The sequence below is a fragment of the Harpia harpyja genome, chromosome 3 (genome assembly GCF_026419915.1).
Source record: "Harpia harpyja isolate bHarHar1 chromosome 3, bHarHar1 primary haplotype, whole genome shotgun sequence".
NCBI classification, from domain to species: Eukaryota; Metazoa; Chordata; class Aves; order Accipitriformes; family Accipitridae; genus Harpia; species Harpia harpyja.
The window spans coordinates 64,406,307-64,425,948 of NC_068942.1; the positions used below are offsets into that span (position 1 = coordinate 64,406,307).

The 19,642-nt window shown below is 35.3% G+C and overlaps 1 protein-coding gene across 5 annotated transcripts in view; it reads right to left on the reverse strand.

The window, feature by feature from the left end:
* The window catches only part of TTC7B (tetratricopeptide repeat domain 7B), a 141,777-nt gene that overhangs the window by 88,551 nt on the left and 33,584 nt on the right, over positions 1–19,642 (reverse strand). For 3 of the 5 annotated variants that reach the window (XM_052782974.1, XM_052782972.1, XM_052782975.1), the window contains exons 4-8: positions 16,773–16,903; positions 14,540–14,661; positions 14,104–14,127; positions 4,720–4,798; positions 2,379–2,551 (exon numbers count right to left, since the gene is read on the reverse strand). In XM_052782974.1, coding sequence (XP_052638934.1) covers positions 2,379–2,551; positions 4,720–4,798; positions 14,104–14,127; positions 14,540–14,661; positions 16,773–16,903 — 529 coding nt within the window. The remainder of the gene's footprint in view (positions 1–2,378; positions 2,552–4,719; positions 4,799–14,103; positions 14,128–14,539; positions 14,662–16,772; positions 16,904–19,642) is intronic. The other 2 variants (XM_052782973.1, XM_052782976.1) reach the window with 1 other exon arrangement.

Below are 19,642 nucleotides of genomic sequence, written 5' to 3' on the forward strand. Positions count from 1 at the left end.
TAACTTGCATGTCCCAAGAACAAGAAAATTACACTGAACAAAGTCCCACTTTTGCCAGGAGGCATGTTTCTACAAAAGCATGAGTTGAGAATGAAGAACATAAGTTTGAAAGACTGAGCCTGAGAAACCTGCTATAAGTATTCTGTATCAAGGAAGGAGAATTGCTAGAAATCTTTGAAGATAAGGCCATTCTACTTGCTAGTAATAATGACACCACAATTACGTGGGCTTGCTGCTGTGTGAAGTATTCATGAATGGAAATCTACAATAAATGCAGCTAAACAACTCAAATGCCTGAAGTATGACAGTATTTTACATTACAATATAAAGATACTGTGAACACTAAACCAAAACATCTCTTCAGAACTTAAGGTAGGACTACTTCTATAAGCAATCTACCACAGAAGCAGACTCTTGCACATAACAAGGTCACATTATTGAAAAAAGCTTTCATATTAACTAACAAGGCATATATACTGTAAGAGAGGAACAGACTGTTCTTTAGGATTTGCTGTGTGAAACCAAATAGTTTGACTGAGAAAATGGGTGACTCTGCATAACAGAGACCTTCTTGTGTTTGGGCAATAAATGCATACTTTTTAAGTGCAGGGATCAAGGTATATCCGCAAACCTGGTATTTCCTTTTTACTAAAAAGGTTGCCTGCATGTACAGTTTGTTAATTGTGTACTTGCAGAGAAACACAGTAGTTGTTTTGGCAAATTGAATGTTCAAGTCTATGCCTGCATCTTTTCCTAAAGCTCAAAAGACTGCTTTTTAATGACTTCACACCCTAGACATAATCAGACAACACTGAAATTAAAAAACTCACAATGCCTTGGTTTTAATCCAGCTAGACAACAATATTAAAAAGAAAAAAAAAATTATTTGGAAAAAAAGGGTCAACAATTTCATATGGAACAGAACAGTCTCCTCAAAAGAGATTCCTAGATCACAACGATTTCACAGAATCACAGAATAGTTGAGGTTGGAGGGGGTGTCTGAGGATCGTCTAGTACAGCCCCTCCACTCAAAGTAGGGTCAGCTAGCAGGTTGCCCAGGACTACGTCCAGTTGGATTTTGAGTATCTCCAGTGATATTCTCCAGACTCTACAACCTCTTCCATAAAATTTTTTTCCTAAGTTTAAATGGAATTTCAATCTTCTTCATCTGCATTACTTAGCACTCTCTTACTACAGCAAATCACAATCTCGGCTAGATCATTATCTCCACTGTGACAATCTACTTCTCAGTTCTCTGGCTCACAGTGCTTTCCAGCATGTATCAAAACAAGCAAGCAATAGTTGTTGACTATATTAAATATATATATGTATACAAAATACAAGATCCCACAAGGACTTGCATTTAGAATACAAATAGAGCAGTGCAAAGGTTGCAATTATGTAAAACAAGCATGCAACAAAGTTTCATCAGATCAAACTTAGTATCACTAGCATAAAAAATAAATTTAAAAAGACCCAGCAAAGTGGTTAAGATTTCAACAATATGCTTTGACACAAGCATGTTACTTTCAGGCAGCAAGCTACACACAAGGACTGTAACAAAGTGCAAAATTTTGTCATTATATATTTTAGGCACTGTCAGAGTGTGTCTAAGGAAAACAACTTTATCTTAGAAACCATGTTTCATTTTATCAGATACAAATAAACATCAAGCTATGAACTTTTAAGAAAAAAGTTCAAATTCAAGGAAATGGCTACCCACATTTAATACTAATAAATATTAATACTAATACTAATAGTGATCGGTTCTGAAAAAAGCCACACATATTCAAGAAGGAAGCGACACACGCCAAAGCTACTCTAGAATTAACAATTGTATATGCCAAAACTAACCAAAGAAGATTAAAAGGTAGCTGCCTTGGGAAATAAACTACCTTTGAAACTGCTAGATAAATTGCTAGATATGTTTTGGTTTTCTATGATGTTTCAGGGGTGAATTTGAATCTCCATATTGCTAACTCTTTCCTTTCTATGATAAAGCAGAACAGAGGTCTAGAAACAGCCCACAACTTTTAAAATGTGCAATCTCAGACTTGCCACCCAGTTTGTGTTTTCTTTTGTATCCCAGGTATAAGAAGAGATATTGACTCTACCACATACCCCAGTATAGAGAAAAAAAAAAAATATTGAGAATTGAGAACAAAAGGTCTCATGCATACAGTGCAAACTTCTGCTTGGAGAAGCATGTTGCTTCCCTAGTTCTCTTCAGGGAATATATATACACACGCAGCATGGGAAACACTCTCATTCACATTGCCCAATTCCTGCTACATTTTCAAAAATATAAACTAAATTACCCAGTGCACTGGGTAACAATTGCAATTATAGAAAGAAGAGAGGTATAAACTCAGCCATACTTTTCTCCAGTGTATACCCGCGGTCTTCTACTGAGCGCGTAATTCTTAGTATTTGAACCTTTTCGAAGTGGATCATCTAGGGGTGATTGGTGAGGAGGATCTTCCAGTGGATTCCAATAACTCTGTTCACACATGCCTCGTAACAAAATTTCAGCCAGTTGTCTTGCTATCGTCTGTAAAAGTGAAAGATAAATATTTTCCTTAGAAATGCTGAACACAAAATCTTCAAAAATGCTTGGATTATTTTTAATGAAGACTAATAACGTAGAATATATTTTCTGTTATTTTAAAACGTCCAAAAAAACAAGCATACTGCTGTTTGAAAGGTACAAGTACCCAGTTCAATTCTCTAAACACAAAGAAAAAAAATGGCAATAACGAACAATTTTTCAATTTTATCAGTTAAATCCAGACATTTCTGAAGTATCAACAACACCAACTGTTGCTCCTAAGAGTGGAGCACATCCAGGAGCACATTCAGATACTTTGTGCTCAATAACCTCTACTGCCTCTCCAGGCCTGGAGCAGATGTTTCTGTGGGAGAGACCACAGTGGAGCAGGTACTTCTCTATGGTCCGTGCAGAGGACCACAGCGGGGCAGATGTCCACACTGCAGCCTGCTGAGAGGACCATGGTGGAGCACGTTGATACTCCCTCAAAGAACTGCAGCCCATGGGAGGGACCCCACACTGGAGCAGGGCAAAAGCATGAGGAGTAAGGAGCAGCAGAGAGGAACTGTTATGGACTCACTACAACCCTCCAACCCCCATGCACCACTCAGCGAGTGCGAGGGTAGGGAGAGGAGGTCGAAGACTCAAGAATGAAGGACTGAAGTTGAACCTGAGGAAAGGGGGTGGGGTGAAGGTGTTCTAGTTTTTCTCTTTGTTTCTCACCATCCCACTCTCTTTTAATTGACAATAAATTAATTTCCCCAAGTTGAGTTTGCTTTGCCTGTGACAGTAACTGGTAAGCAAACACCCTGCCTTTACCCTCAACCCACAGGCTTTTCTACTTTATTTTCTTCCCATCATGTTAAGGAAGGGGAGTGAGAGTGCAGCTGGGTGGACGTCTGACAGCCAGCCAAGGTCAACCCACCACAGACAGTTGCAGTCCAAACCCTGACTGGGGCTTCTGACAACTTGTACTTGAAGGTGCTGGTGTTTGCTACTGTTAGTAAGGCTCAGCAAAAGCATAACGAGGTTGTAGATCAGCATGAAAAAGTTTATTTTGACCAGCTATTCTTGGCACCATATATTTAAGTGTAGAAATACTTACATAAATATTATTTAGGTAAATAATATTAATTTAAAGCTTTGAAGTCATCCTATAATCCATAACCATCAGGTTAATCTCCTCTTTAATGTTTAATACATATGTATACAAGCTGCATGACTACATAGCATGATGACGAAAACTCAGAGATTAGTTCCAGGGCCGGAAAGAAGGCAAGATCTACACTTGCATCAGAATTGGCAGTATTTCCCAGCAACAGATGTATAATGTTTAAGCCACGGACAGCACCATATGACCTGCATCTTTCACCTTAATTCCTACACCACAAGAAGCCCTTCATCTCCTATTCTATTAAAGTTTGCAATATTATCCCTCTCCTTTGAAAGTCTGGTTTTTAATAATTTTAATATCCTTACTAGGAATCAGTTATTAAATGAATTAAGAAAACCAGTTACCATCCCTATTACTACTCTGGAGTTTTAAAGGCCTAATATTAGGAAACTAATCTAGGACATTTTGAAAATCATTACATTAGAGCAAAAGATGTAAGCCTTGGCCTTTTACTGTATAAAAGATGCAAAAAAGATACATCACTCTTTTGGTAAAGGTTTATTTTTTGATAATATAAATAACAAATTTTCATGGTTTTGCTTTTATTGTTTTCCTTTAAGAGGTTTTATCACAAAAATAAAGAAATAACTTGATAACTTCCAACTTAATAGAACACATTGAAAGATTCTGCAGTCTGTCCTCACTCCCACTACCTTACAAAAAACATGAAAAGACACCCTTGTGTAACTATGGTAAGTCATAAATAGGGCAATTATGATTAAGGTTGAAAGTATGGTCAGTCAGAGACCAATGAGGTTTTAATCATAACCACAAACAGAAAAGAGAAATAGGGGAGAGACTGGGTATCAAACATTCCTTTTTATTTTAATCATTCACTTAAGCCAGGAAATGTAACCTTATAAAGTGGTAGATAACAGATCCTGATCAATATGCTGTGTATCTGATTATTTGTCTCTAACTCAGCCAATATATTTATGCTTTACCTGCCTACTAAAATTCAGATGCTGCAATAGGAATGTGGTTTAATATAACTTACCATTCGCAGATTTTGCGTAGTTCTTGTTTCAACAGCTCTTAGTAACTCTCTAAATCTACCAACTCCTCTCGTCAAGTTCCTGTATACAAACATAGAATTTGACAGTATTCCAACTTGGATGTAGTAACACCTTAATACATTACTCAATAAAGTTGTTAAAATCCATGCTATAATTTTTTTTTTTCTTTCTGCATATCATCATCGCCTTTCTGTGAGATAGATATATCTATGTACCTATATATAGAGAGAGAGAGAGAGATAAAGCTACACTCATGTGGGAGCCTGACCACTGATTACTATAACAACATTCCCTGCCAATTTATTGAAAAAAGAAACATTTTCACGATCAGTAGATAGTTCAAGAGAAAGCAAGGAAAAGTGTAAGAAGTGACCATCCCAAAGAGTGAAAAAACAAAACTGAAGTTGGTCTCGCTACTACAATCGTTTTCATTTTCAATTACATTAGGCTTCAAAGTATAAACTTTGAAAAAAAAGAAAAAACACCACCATTCCATTTTAGCTGCCTATTGACACCTTAAAATAGGGAAATAAAAAAGGAGTAAATCTTGTAATCCTCAGTGAAAGTAATATAAAATTTTAAACTCCTTCTCAGAGAGGAAAGAGCACAAACACAGCAAGGCCCACTCTGTGTCCAGAAGAGGACTGGGAGATCAGTGTTCTGTTCTCAATTCCAGCTAGCTTTTGGTGTCGCTTCTGCAACTCAAGTTTCTTCATCTGTGCTTCTTCCACTTCTGCTGCCTAAACAGCTTTTGCAAAGAGATTCAAGACCCTCAGAGAGGAGGCATCATTCATACAAACAATTTTAGCAGATCTGAACTTTCTTCTCAAACAATAGATTATTTTGAACGGTCTTGGAGCTTTATCTTTTCCTCATCTCTATATCAGTTATCTCAGCTATCTGTTTTTTTATAGCACTTAAAAGCAGTTGAGAATGTTTTATTTTATATTAATACAGTTTGTCTTTGAACTGGTGAAGAACTGGGTTGGCTTTTTGCTGAGCTGAACAATTGAATTCTGCAACCTCAACACAACACAGGACAGTCATTTCACTATTTGAAGTGTAGTTGCAAAACAAAATGATTTGATCAAAAGCGTGTTTTCTATTAAATCATTGTTGCTCTCATATAGTTGTATTATCTTAAGATGTGATTTTATCTGCAAGTTGTGTAACATTTACCTAACATGGGCTCAAAAGAGAAAAGAAATATTACATATTGTGTAAGCTTTTCATAAGTAAAAGCACTATTGCACTGCACTATAAAGCTGATGTTGAAATTGCCTTCCTTACTCTGATATCTTTATTTACAAATATATTTAAAATACTTTGTACAAATTAAAAAAAAGCCAGCACTTTTACACAGATGCTTTTTTTAAATTTGGTTGAAGAATACCTGAAACCAGAGTGTTTGATGCAAGAGATCTTGCCATAGAACTGTAGAGCTCTTATCACTTTACCTAGAGACCTACTCATTTATTTCACTCTTCAGATTACATGACAGAGGTCATCTCTGTTCTTTTTTATATAATAAAGGATTATCAGTGTATTTCAGAAACTTTAGTCTCCAGCACAGACAGACATCTTTCACTAGCACAAGTTCACCTTCTAAAATACTTTTATATAAAAGCTCATTTAAAAAGAACTAGCATGCTCATTTAAAAAGAACTAGCATTTCCAAATAACAAAACCTGTATGAACAGGTTGAAAGTGATGTCAAAGTAAGCCACCAGTTGGTTGAAAAGAAATAATCACCAGTCGCACAAGAAATAATGATTGTTGGTAAAAAGTCCACATTACAGCAGAGCTTGACCATAGCGTGACCAGTTAGTACACGTTAAAGAAAACTGATCTTGTGTATACATCTAACATGGAAACAACCGCATGAAAGATGATATTTATTTATGTATTTCAAACTGGCAGGCCTCTTAATAGGTAATGAATAACTTCATATACTAATGAAGTAAGTACAGAAAGTCAGTAGGCCAAATTTTAAGAAAACCTCTGAACTCAATGGAAGCTGGATATCTTCACCACCTTTGGAAAGCCAAAATACATACTACTCAGTAATACCACATGCCAAATATTTTTGAGAGCCAGAACCAGACCACTGGCACCCCAGCTTTAAGTCCTCTGCTCTAAGTGCATACTTCCCATGAATGGAGCTTTCTCTGAAGGACTGTATTGCAAAGTCACAGATGTGTCCCCATAACAAGATTTAAAAAACCAAACAGACTTGCCAAAAAAACTGAAACGTTCCCTTCAAAATTGTCAAAAAAGAGCAAGACCAAGAACTTGTCAACTTGAAACACTAATTTCCCAGTACAGATGAAACATATACTACGTAGCAGAACTTCAAATCACACTAATTTAAATCTTTATGAAATTTTAGGAATTAGCTTTTTTTTTTCCCCTATATGAAGTTTATGTCTTTTGATGTGTTACAAGAACAAAAAAAAAAATACTGTATGAAAAAGTATGCAACTTCTAAAAGTCCTTAAGAACTTCATCACAGGTTGTTATTAGTTACCTATTACATTTTTGTAAGCATCTGCAATGGACTGAAACTTGTGACTGAAGTTCTACTGTATCATGGAAAAAGCAGTAAGATTCTACAAGAAAAATCCAACTTGAAATGCAGAATTAGTTTTTGCTTCATAAAGCATTTAACACTGATCCACTGCACAAGAGAACACAAACACAATACTGACTTGTCGAGCATCTTCTACACAAAGTATACTAAAAAAAAAGTACACTTCAAAACTACAATCTAAATCACCCAAAAATTGAGTTAAATGCTTTGAGAGACAAGTAATGAAGCAAAATATACCATGAACAATATGGTAGATCTCCACACTGCACTGCTTTTAGCAAAGTACATTTCTTGTATTTGTTAACAGTTTGTAATATTGGGGAGAAGAGGGTGGCGGCTATTCTGGCACGTACTTTTCCTGCCTAGCCTAGGAAACACAGAACTTTTACCTGCTTTTCACTATGATGTGCCTTCATGTTAGCAGTTCCGCCCATGCTTATTGAATGCCAGAGCAAAAGGGCAGGTTAACTTAGAAAACAACATCCCACAGTGTCTGTAAATGACTTTGAGATCCCTTCCGTTCTTGAGACAAGGAATTTTAAGGTACACTAACGTGCACTCAGAGCTGACATGTTTTCAGTAACTTCAGACAAGACAAAGACAGCCCACAGATAGACACTGCTAGTTAACATATATGTGTGTTTATATGACTGCCTCCCATCAGATCGTGCTTGAGTCAAGCCTTTTGAATTGCATCTTTCTGGTTTTTAAAGACTAATTAAAATGTTTGCTGCTTTAAATCTTCAAGGAAAAAAAAAAAACAACCTACTTTGACTCTTTAAGTAGCACTATACCATTTAAAGACTGAGAACCAGGACTTAACAGTACAATCTACTATTAAAAGTCTATACGGATTGATGCCCTTAGGGCTAATTTGCATCCTTGTGTCTACATATTTGCACCCTAAACCCCAACAATTTATGTTAGAACCTAATTAATTATTCTGATGCAAGGTCAACTTTTATGCTCCTTTGAAAACTTCAGGCAGCATTTCTGTTTAGAATAATGAAAATATTTTAACTGCATCTACACAAAGATGTTCACTCCTAAACAGAGAGAGATACCGATAACTGTAAATATGATACAAGGAAAGTGCAGGAAAAAAATTAAGGGGCAGTAAGGACAAACTTCCAATGCAGAACCAGAAGACCTGAGTACAAGCATTCAGGCCAGCAGTAGCAAACTTCTGGCATAAATATAATTGTCACCATCACCACCAAGAAGTCTCTTGGTTTTAAAAAGCAGGTTTGGCATCAGACACCACAGTGCTTTGGCATTAGTAGTCCAGATAAACCTCACACCCCAGACAAACACTTCTTATCTTTGTGTTTTAAAACACACACACAGAGAAAAGAAAAAAAAAAAAAAAGTACAAAAGAATGAAAGAAACTGCTCAATGAGAAGCAGTCTATATTTGAAAGATGTTATGATAAAAAAACCAAACACTATAAAATCTTTCTCTTGGTGAAAATAACTATCATCCAGGTACAACAACTAACTGTCCTTTAGAGAAAAATCAGTATTAACAGATAGGAACTCAGAAGACTTAATTAGCTGTAGGTTACTGCAGCTCACATTCAGGTGATATATCTCATGAATATTGTCCACAAAACACCTAAGCCCCAAGCTTTATCAGAATTTGAACCTCCATCTTTGGTGACACGCAGAACAACTGGCCAAGGCCCTGAAAAAGCTGCTCTACACTGGCCTTGTTTTGAGCAGGGGTTTGGCCCAGATGACCCCTCAGAGTCCCTTTCAACCTGTGTGATCCTATGAATCCCTATCGTACAAGTTGCAAGGGAAGGGACAAAAAGAAGAAAAAAAAACCTTCTGGCATAGCCATGCCTTGTGATACCTGGCATGCGAAGCAGTGTTCTTCAGAACAATATCAAAACCAGAGAAGGAAATAAAAACAAGAGCATTAAATACAGCAGTAAAGCAAGCATTCTGGGGGGAGCAGGGGAAGTACACTAAATAGTCCCTCCCCAATTTAAGGATCCAATACCATTTTGTTTGCTGCCCATCACAACACAACATAAAACCAAAACCTTGAATTTGATGCTTGCAAACATAAGCAACAGCCACAGTCAGCAAGACTTGTAGTACATGGGCTAAAAAACGCTAAGTATCTTCTCAGAAAAAGTGAGCTAGTATCAGTTACAACTGCAAATTATTAAAATTATAAAAATTCAACATCAACTCAGATACTAACAACATTATTCTTTCAGTGTGCTTTGTATTACTAATTATTACAAAAGTTATTTGAGATTATTTTGAATAAAAGTGATTCCTTCATGTTTATATCCACCTTAGTCCTCCATGTAAAACTGCCAGATTTTCTATCTATAACAATGGAATCTTATTTTAAACTCTTGAAGTTAAGACATAATTCTGAGCAACAAACACACAACAAGGATTGAAAGAGAAAGCATTCTTCACAGATGATTTTATCTGAATATCTGAGGGAATAATAATTTCGCCTTGCATTCAAATGTATTCTGTTTTTTCAATGAAAACTAACAGAGTAAGAACAGTATCTTAAGTAAGGATGAGGAAAGCATCTGATATGACAGATATCAAAGTATCCTTTGAAAAATCATTTTTGTTAGCAATCACAAAACAGTGAATTTTGTCTCTATCTTGAATATATTCTGCCTTAGTTTCCTAACCACACAAACATGAAAGCAGTTATCTCCAGGACACAGTTGTTTTGAAAACTGCAACAGAAGTAATTTCGTTTACTTTCCAATACAGCAGTGGTATCTCACACATAAAGAATGCGATACTTTGTAGGATTTCAATGTTTTTGAATTTCATCTTACTTTCTATTCTTTACTTAATGACCAATTTGTTTTGAGACTGATGTAGGGTATGCAACAAGATCTCAACAGATTCAGAGAGTGATGGGTAGCTAGCACTGTATTCTAATAGAGCATACAGCTAGTCATACAGTGTCTTGATGTGCATTTATGTCAAGCATTTACATAAATCCTTACCTTACAGATTTCATCACTGTAAAATCTCCAGCTGTGAGCACTGTATATATGTGCAACAGAAGCATTTATGGGTTAGCTTCCAGCCAGTCTCCCTCACTTACCAACATGAGAGCTATATTCCTATGCTATTCCTATTTATGTTATGGTGGAAAAAGAAAAATAGATAAAAGAAACAACTTCTACATAGACAAGGCCTACACATGAGTAACTCTAAGGAGTTGGGTTTTTTGTTGTGCTTGTCAAACATTTTGTAAGCCAATAAAAATCAATTACACGCAGAAAAACTGGTTGAGTTTTTTTGTTTTGTTTTGGGCGGGGGTTAAATTTCTATTGAGAAAAAGCCAGTCTCTGAGATACAACTTCATGGAGAACACCGGGAAGGTCTTGCTTCCAGCACAGGTAATGGCACCATAAGGCATACAGATCTTGTCCAGGTTCCTCAGGCTTTGATTCAGCATGTGAACCATGATGGAGATTAGACCAAATTGCAGTCTAGATCCTGGGCTCTGACAGAGCAATATCCTTGGAGAGGGTGTGAAATATAGAAGCCACAAAAAAGACCTCTGAAAGCTAGCTAAGTCTGGTTTTCACATGACAGCCACCTGATTTTAGACTTTAACCAGAAAGCTGTTTTGCTTTAAGAGCATACACTTCCAGTGTATTTCTGAAAACTATTACCTCAAAAATAAAAACCATTTACAACCTAAGTTGGTCTTGTTTATCTCATAACATTAATAAAAACCAAATACTAAGTAGAAGAATTACTGGTACATAAACCGCTCTCCTACCCCTCTCAGGGGCTTTTTACTTGAAAATAGCTATGTTAAAGCACTCATGTCAAAGCTCCTGTGCTCGTAGCTTTTCTTGGAACATCAGGACTTTGAACTCCTCTAATCTGAAACTACAAAGCAACTACTAAACTAAATAGAAGTTGCATAATCAGCCTGAAAGACATTTAAAGTTACATATTTCAGAATGTTTTTTAAAAAGCACATAAACCCTGCTTTAAGTTTTAGAACACCTTCCTCAACTTCTTTGTTACTCATTTCCCAGCTGAAACATTCCTCTGCTCCCAAGTGAAAAAATGCGTATGTACTTTGATTCTTCACTAAATTCTGTACACTTTGGAAGAAAACATTAATTTCAGATTTGTTTCTTAATGGAGCACTAAAATAAGATTCTTCCACTCAGGTTATTGCCACTTTTTTTTTTTTTTTTTTTTTTTTTTTAAAGATAATTGCTTTGCCATTTATTTTCAAAATGCCAGCACTTAGTAGTCAGGCTAAGTTAGGTTTCAAACACTTTCTAGTTTTTCAGTCAAGATAATGCATACCTGAAAGATAAATCACTTAATCCTCTAGAAAAACTTGATTTCTTGGCTTAAAAGAAAAGCTCTGCACAGTTAGTGAACATAGGGAAAATTTCAAATGGATCAACCAGCTTTCTGGGTAGGCAGCAATACTCCCTACATTACTGCTAAAATTATACTCTTCCAGCTAGTATAAAAGTTATCTTATTTTCTTTTCTAACACGCACAAAAATGACATTTCCACTTCTAGTGGAGGAAGTGTAATTAAAAGCAGTGATTAGCCAACCGACCCCTAGATATGCAACAACAACAAAAACCCACTCCATAGCAAAAGGACTTCAGACAAATTCAGTTCTCCAGCAGATTTTGAGAGATGTTTATTCGTACTTACTGGAGTGGAACTGAAGACTAAAAAAAACAGCAAAAAATCCATAAACATCTACTCAGATCTTTAAGCATGCTCTAATGCACAAATTACTATAGGCACTATGCTGGTAACGGGATAACATTTGAACTGACGCAAACCAATGCCAGGTTATAGTTTGGTGACAGGAACTTTTATTTCAGATTCAACTCTTCTGAGTGTCAGCCTCACTTCATGAACATACACAAGTAAGAGATTCCACTGCATCACTATATGAATAACAGATTTAGTCTGCCTGTAAAAACAGACAGGCACACTTTTCCTCTTCTCCTTCTCCCCCATCACTCACAAGCAGTTAAACTCTGGTGATTCCCTGCCTCCTCCACAGGATTGAAGCCCTTTTAACATCTACAAGTTCAATTGCAAAAAAATTTTATTTAAAATAAATATTTCCATTTCTAAATTGCCTATATTAAAGATATCAACATTTCCTCTCCTTGAAAATGTTCATATAGTCTTTACAATTTTAGATAAAGTTCAAACTTGAAGTATGTTGTGAAGCTTCATAGAAATTAGATTCAAGATCTTTCTATTAACCTAACATCAGAAGAGATGACAAATTTAAAAACCAAGCAAAGCATCCTTAAAATAAGTGTATTAAAAAGCATGCTATAAATTTGTCCCTGTTAGAAAAGTATACATTTTATACATTTAAAGTTTTGTTCAGTTCTGGTAAACCCAAGTTAAAAACTAATTAAAAAAAAAAGTGACCCATAAAAGCAGCAACATAACTAGCAGCCTGGAACAATGACCATATTAGGAAATCTTGAGAGAACTGGGATTGGCTCTAAATGAAGAAAGGAAACTAAAGGATATAATGGCAGGAATATGTAAAATAACGATTGGCACAGAGCCATTTTTCCTAACACCTCGTTTCCTCTCATACCACAAAAAAAAAAAAAAAGTAGCACTGGCCAATGAAATTGGAAGAAGTTTAAAATTAAATATATAATGTGTAATTAGCTTGTAAACTGCAAGTGACCATTGTACTAAAGACTGCAGAAAAAATTATGCGCTTATGTAGGAGTTAACAAGAACACCACCAGCTTCACTGTGAAGGATTAAAGGGTACATGGAATACAATCAACCTTTCAAAGTGCACACCAGACCAACTGATATGGTCTAGGAAAAATACTCCTCTGGGCTGGATGTTCCTTAATAACCCACTGCACGACTTCTTTGTGCCATTTTCTTTTTTTCTTAATTAATCTTGATCTGCTATATCTATTACTGATTGCTTTTACACACAACATGTCAGATTAAATGGACCACTTCCATTCCTGGCCTTCAATCAAAATTCTTCAAAATGTGGAATTTTTAGCTTATTCTTAACCATGATTGCCACTGGGATTCTTTCAATAAGTATATTTTATTTATCTTTTGTGCAGCCATGAAAAGAGAAATTTTATTTTTAGCTCTGGTAAATGAAAAATATTAACTTTCAGAACATTCCATTCCTCCTGCAATTAAATGATGAAAACAGAACTAAAAAGTAACTCTCAGATCATGTGTTATTGCAGCAGTACTTCATTACTTTCAGAATGAGATTTCAAAAGCTTAGTGATCATTTCTATGCTGAAGTCCCTGAACGGTTTGAAAACTTGGATAGCCTTTTGTCACCCTACCATCAGTACATTAAAATCTCGAACTCTTTACAGACACTGCATGATTTCCCTTTATCTTCTGTTTATGTATTTGTAAGAATAAGAAACATTTTTGGTACAAAACAGTAGTCCTACCAAGAGTTCCAATATTTCAATGAAACCACATTTTCCTAGTGAAATAAGAAGCCCTGAAAATAAATTCTTAAACTATGTGATTTCAACAACAAACGTCAGAAATGTACTTAAAAACCATTTGTGCCAAGTTTTGAAGCTCTTATAAATGGTGAGTTGTATTCCTTTTTTCGTCTTCTGTGATATTTGAATTTATTTTTAGACTTTTAAGGGAAGCCTTATTTAAAATAAATTATAAAGGATCTCCCATGCAGAATCTAGAAGGATCTATAGAGCAGATACAATGGAGATTGTATACTTGTATACATACTGTTGATCTTCATGCACATTTATCCTGCAGCATAATGTTAAAATAAGTGATAACTGAAGAGATTTGGAAAAAAATTACATAATCAAAATTATAAAAATCAAGAGTTTCAATATGTTGTCAATCACTTTCTAACAGTGTCTAGTAATAAAGTAAAAGAAATTTCAAATAGTTCAAGTTTAAGGTATTTTAAGTTCTCAATTTAGAAAGTAAAAATATAAAATGCTTTCTGTTTAATATACTTTGATTAAACAATTTTACAATATGTAAATAAATACAATATGGGCAGCCTTACTATTTCAATCAAAATGTTACTACTTTAATAAAGTCCTCATGATTACACAATCCACAATTGCTAAAAATGATGATGCCAAGTTAGATCACAAATACAAAACCTGAACAAAAAAACAAATACAAAAAAAGGAGAATCAAATCTTACCCATTCTTGAAATATAAAACATGTGCTCTTTGAAGCCCTGTTTCCAGGAAAAAACCAAGTTCTTGTTCATGTGCAGTGGGCCCTGGTTTAGGGCTTCTGTTTTGTAAATTGGCATTAATTACCTAAGAAAACAAAAGAAAAAGTAAGAAAAATTTATTTAGGAAAAAAAAAAAATCAAGTTTTGTGGACTTTCACACAGAAGCTAATACTTAATGTTGGAGAAATCTTTTTCATTTGCAGGCAGTGGCTAGCAGAATATTTCTATCCTTACCTCCACTCCCACCTAAATATAAATCTTTTTGCTCTTGGCTTTATCCTTAAAGTTAATTTCTTCAGGAAGCAGAAATGCCACTCAGAATAATTTTATAATACTTTTTCAGAAAGTTCTGTGAAGAATGGCATACAAAAGAGAAGTATATGAAACAGCATATTTGCAACCTCATTCAGTAGCAGGAGGTGATGGTATTCAAAATCTAAAACCCCGTCAGATTAGGAAAGACTGCTGCAGAAAGCAGTAAGAAGATTAAAAGTCATCTCCAGAGTGATTTCCAGAAACAATTTAAAAATAACTTAATTTGTATTACATCAACATTAAAAATGCTCTCTCAAAATGGAGAGCTAACAGCTTTCATTTGCCTTCATATTCACTGCACATAGTCCACCAGCCACTAAAAGATAATAACAAAAACCCCAAAGCAAAAAACCCTCAGAAAATAAAAACGTGTATTTATTTAAAAAAGTGTGAATTACTTTTCTTTCCCCCATCACATCAAAGTTTTCTTTCCCCTTCCTTTTGCTTGTGTGACCCTAACTGTATCTAATAACCCCTTCAATGACAACTGTCAAATGACAGGCCTGAAGCTTGTAAGCAATAGGTCTGAAAAAGAGGGTCAGTGATATTGCTAGCTTGCTTCATTCTAATAGTATTCACAAGCCAAAGAATAGAGCCCCAAGTGTATTGTATTTTGTCCAGACATATCTCAAAGTCTAAATAAAATGCAGTAGTGTGTAAATCTTAGAAACAAAGGGTGCCACAGATTTTCTTTTCTTTAAAAAAAAGTATTTATAACACTTGAAGGGTTTCTGCTAAGTGGTAAGAAACAGAAGACAAGTTTAATGGTGTAAATGAAAACAGGAGGAGGAAATAAAAGAGCCTATGGATCCCTTTAAATTCAGATAAAGCCTGAAGCTTTTAAATCATGAAGTGTTACACTCTTTACAAACAAAGAGCCTAACGTTAACTTTCTGTAATTCATACTCCATAACTTATAAAACCATGGGGAAAAAAAGAAAACAGTAACTTGCCTAATAATCTGCAGAGCTGTTTGTAGGTTATATTTTGTCTAACGTTAAGAAGCTCAGATATATCATCTTTCATCAATAAAACCCAGGTCTTCTACATATCTAGTACCTTGGATTTTAACAGTAATTGTAGTTTCATCTATACAGTGAGCAATATATTAATGAGATAAAAGGACAAATGGGCTATCAAGTCCAAGAACACTGTCCTGATCCAATTTATAGAACTATTAAGATTTATCTGAATTTCATCTATATTTTAAAATAATCTGTTTATCTGGCTATCATATCTGATGATTTTTTTCATTGTCCCAGGATTGTACTTATTAGTTGAAGCAAACACACCTCCAGTTACTATTCTGGACATCCCACTGATACGTCAAGTGTCTTGCTGATGGGTACAATGTTATTTCAGAATTTTACCTTCAAGTAGTTTTATAAAGAGGATTTAAGAGCAGTTAAGTTATTGGCTCCAAATAAATATCAACAAGATCAATTTTCAATCTTCATAGCTTCATTTTGAATTGAATTCTTTTTAAGAATTACCCGAAAAGCTAGTAAGTATATACATACAATGTACATATTCCGACACGTGTGTTTGAAAGACACCAGAATCCCATGTTCATAAATGAACTACCATAGGGTAACAAGAGGCCACAGATCAGCATCTTGAATATACATAGTAGTTCAGAGGAGCTCTGTCCCTTTTTAGACTACTAACACTATATTCTAAGAGATCAGAATGAGAGAACAGTCAGAAGGACAGCTAGCAGACATCCATTAAGGCACACTAATTTATTGTCCGACTGTAAGTATGCATTGAAGTCCTAAGAAAATAAATATTAGACATCTTTTAGTTGAGTTACCAAAATGGTAACACCGCATCAATGAAAGATGAACCATGCAATTCTTCAATAAGCAAATCATCCCTTACCCTTTCTATCTCCTGAAGGTACAGAAGAGCAATATCCCCAGCCTTCTCGTAGCATGTAACAATTTCTTGTTCACGGTCCACATGGAGGTTGCTAGCCGAAGAAGAAATTGGCAACTTCTCAAGACAGAGACCTGGGGGGTTGGGGGAGGGGGGCGAGGAAATCAAATGAAGCATTAAAAACTAATGTCATATAATATTATACCTAAAAAATTGTCCAGGCTAAGCCCCTTTGGTCAGGAGAAAAAAAACAAAGAAAAAAGTTAAAAATACAGACACTAATAAATATATAAATAAGAGTGACTTCTCCTTAATAATTATAAAACCAGAAGGAGCAGTTTTTTCTAAAGCAATTTTGATTTAGAAGACATTATGACAGTCTACCACAAAAGTGCCTAGTGTCTTTATAGACCAGTTTTAAATTACTGAATACATCTTCACTTCTCCAGAGTGCTCATAGAAACCAAGGCAGGGTGGAAGAAAGGCACCCAAGGTAATACTAAACTTAGTAACTGTGCAAGGCAGAAACACCTATAAAAACAAATATATTTTTAAAAAAAATAAGGGTTTAGGAAGTGTAACTTTTGTATTTAAATTTAGTAAGTGATAGCTTGCTTTCATCAAGGCACAGAAGTCTTTTCCTTTCAGGATTTATGCAACAAATACATTATCTGGTGCTCTGAAGGAAAAAAAAAAAAAAGTCTTTGCTTGTCTAAAATAAAAACCCAACAACTCTTACTAATCAATGCTCTCTCCTACACAAGCCACATCTATTACGGTTATTTTCTAGATAATTAGAGAAAACAGCTGGAACAGACCTAGAGAATACTAATCTATTTATCTGACCAAGGAATCAACCAACCCCAGACACTTCTCTAACCTGTTCTTAAAAGCCTCTGACGATAGGGATGCCTTGGCCTTCCTATGCAAATTATACAGAGCTCAACTATTCTCACAATTAGTATTTTTTCCTAACGTCTAGATCTCCCTCCCTAGATTAATTACTCCTAGTCTTCTTCACAGAGAGATTATTCCTTTCTTTACAAAACATTTTTTCAATGTTTATCTAGAGAGAGAGAAAGACATGCTTGCAACAAAGAATGTCAATTCTCACTCATTTCACTTTTCATGCTTCCTTGACAGCTAATCATTTTTATCTCCTCCGGACACTTTCCAACTATTTACCTCTATCTTGACTCCCTGTGTCAAAACTGGATACATGGCTCCACTTGAGGCCTCAATAGCACTGAGCACATAAGATTAAAGACTTCCTGTTTTTGATGGAGGATACATTAAAAAAATAAAATACAAATCGACAGAACTTTAGTGCCTTCCCTTACATATTAGTAAAACATTGTCTTCTGTTTATGATCTGCAACAGATCATATTCTGCAAGCCTACTGTTTCATCAGTTAACCTATCTTATACTTATTTGATTAATTACTTGTATTAGAAGTATAGCACTTTCCACATGTTCTTAAGAGATTTATTTCAGGTCATTCTTCCAGCTTGTCAGCAGAAAGCGCTGATCCTAAAGTGCCTTCAACTGCTCCCACATTAATATAATTCACAATTTAAATGACCGTATTCTCAATTCATCATCCAAGGTTTTGAGAATCCATTGCTGGAGAAACTAAAAACAAAAACAACAACAAAACACAGTTATATATTGGGCAGATGTCTGTAGAATGCCAGATAGTACAAAACCCCAGTTTAGAGAATAGTTTATCAAAGGATTTCTGTCCATCAATACTGTAAGGTGGGAACAGTATGTTTCACTGAAATTACAATAGTTTTCTTACTAAAACAACTTGGGAAGACACAGCCATGGAATCTGGAATTTACTGATAAACTCAAAACTATGCAGTATTTGTGACCTCCAGATTCTCTTAAACTGGAACTTTAAGTTTCAATATCTCCGTGTAGAAGTATAACTTATCTGTATAAAAAACCACTAAGCCATATTTCTGGCTTGAGAGGATGCCTTAAGTCTGTATCAGAGTTTGTTGGCCACCTTGACCCTCCAAACCCCCCTGCTACTAGCAAAAACAACGTATATCCTACAGCTTTATTTGCTAGCTATACATCCAGTTAAGACAAAATCCTGACTTCAGTACTAACTGCTCTGCTAAAGACAAAATAAATTTCAATATACTTTTCAAAAACCTACACAACATTCCTGAAACACAGCAAACAAACAAGTAGTCTGTCTCTTAAAAACCTGCCAAACCTGAGTACAACAGACACTGTACTTTTCTGACATGTTACGGTTTTCACCTAACATATCTCTAAAAATTAACTATATTTGAAAATAGTGTAGAGTAGCCTACGCCAATCCACTTTCTTTCAATTTTTCAATCAAATAGCAAATATCTGAGATGGGTTTTTTTGCTAACTGTAAGTCATAGACCCAAAAGCAGCAAGATTAAACTATAGAAAAAGGTCAGTTGTCCTGCTACTGCAGTAGGCTTGAACGGACCCTCTGATAAAAAGATCTAAAGGTAAGGTTGACACTGAATAGAAAGTTTGCAGTATCCTACACAACCTTCAAACTCAGACTTAGAGGTGACCATAAAATACAATAAGTGAGCTGCAATAAAAATGTCAAATAACTGAAAGCATCAGATAGTCGGTAAGCGGATCACTCCTCTCCATCCCTTCTCTCCCATGACATTAACGGCCAGTGCCCCACAGTAATCCTCCACTACATGAAACATATTACTCAATGGGCTATTTGTAGATTTGACTTGGATTTGTTATTTCTATTTTTATACTTTATGGCCACAATTATAATCTTTTTAATCTGAAAAACTCACTATAAGAACATTCTCTCATTTTAGCTGAGAATTTTCTTTAAGATATGAAAGCACCTC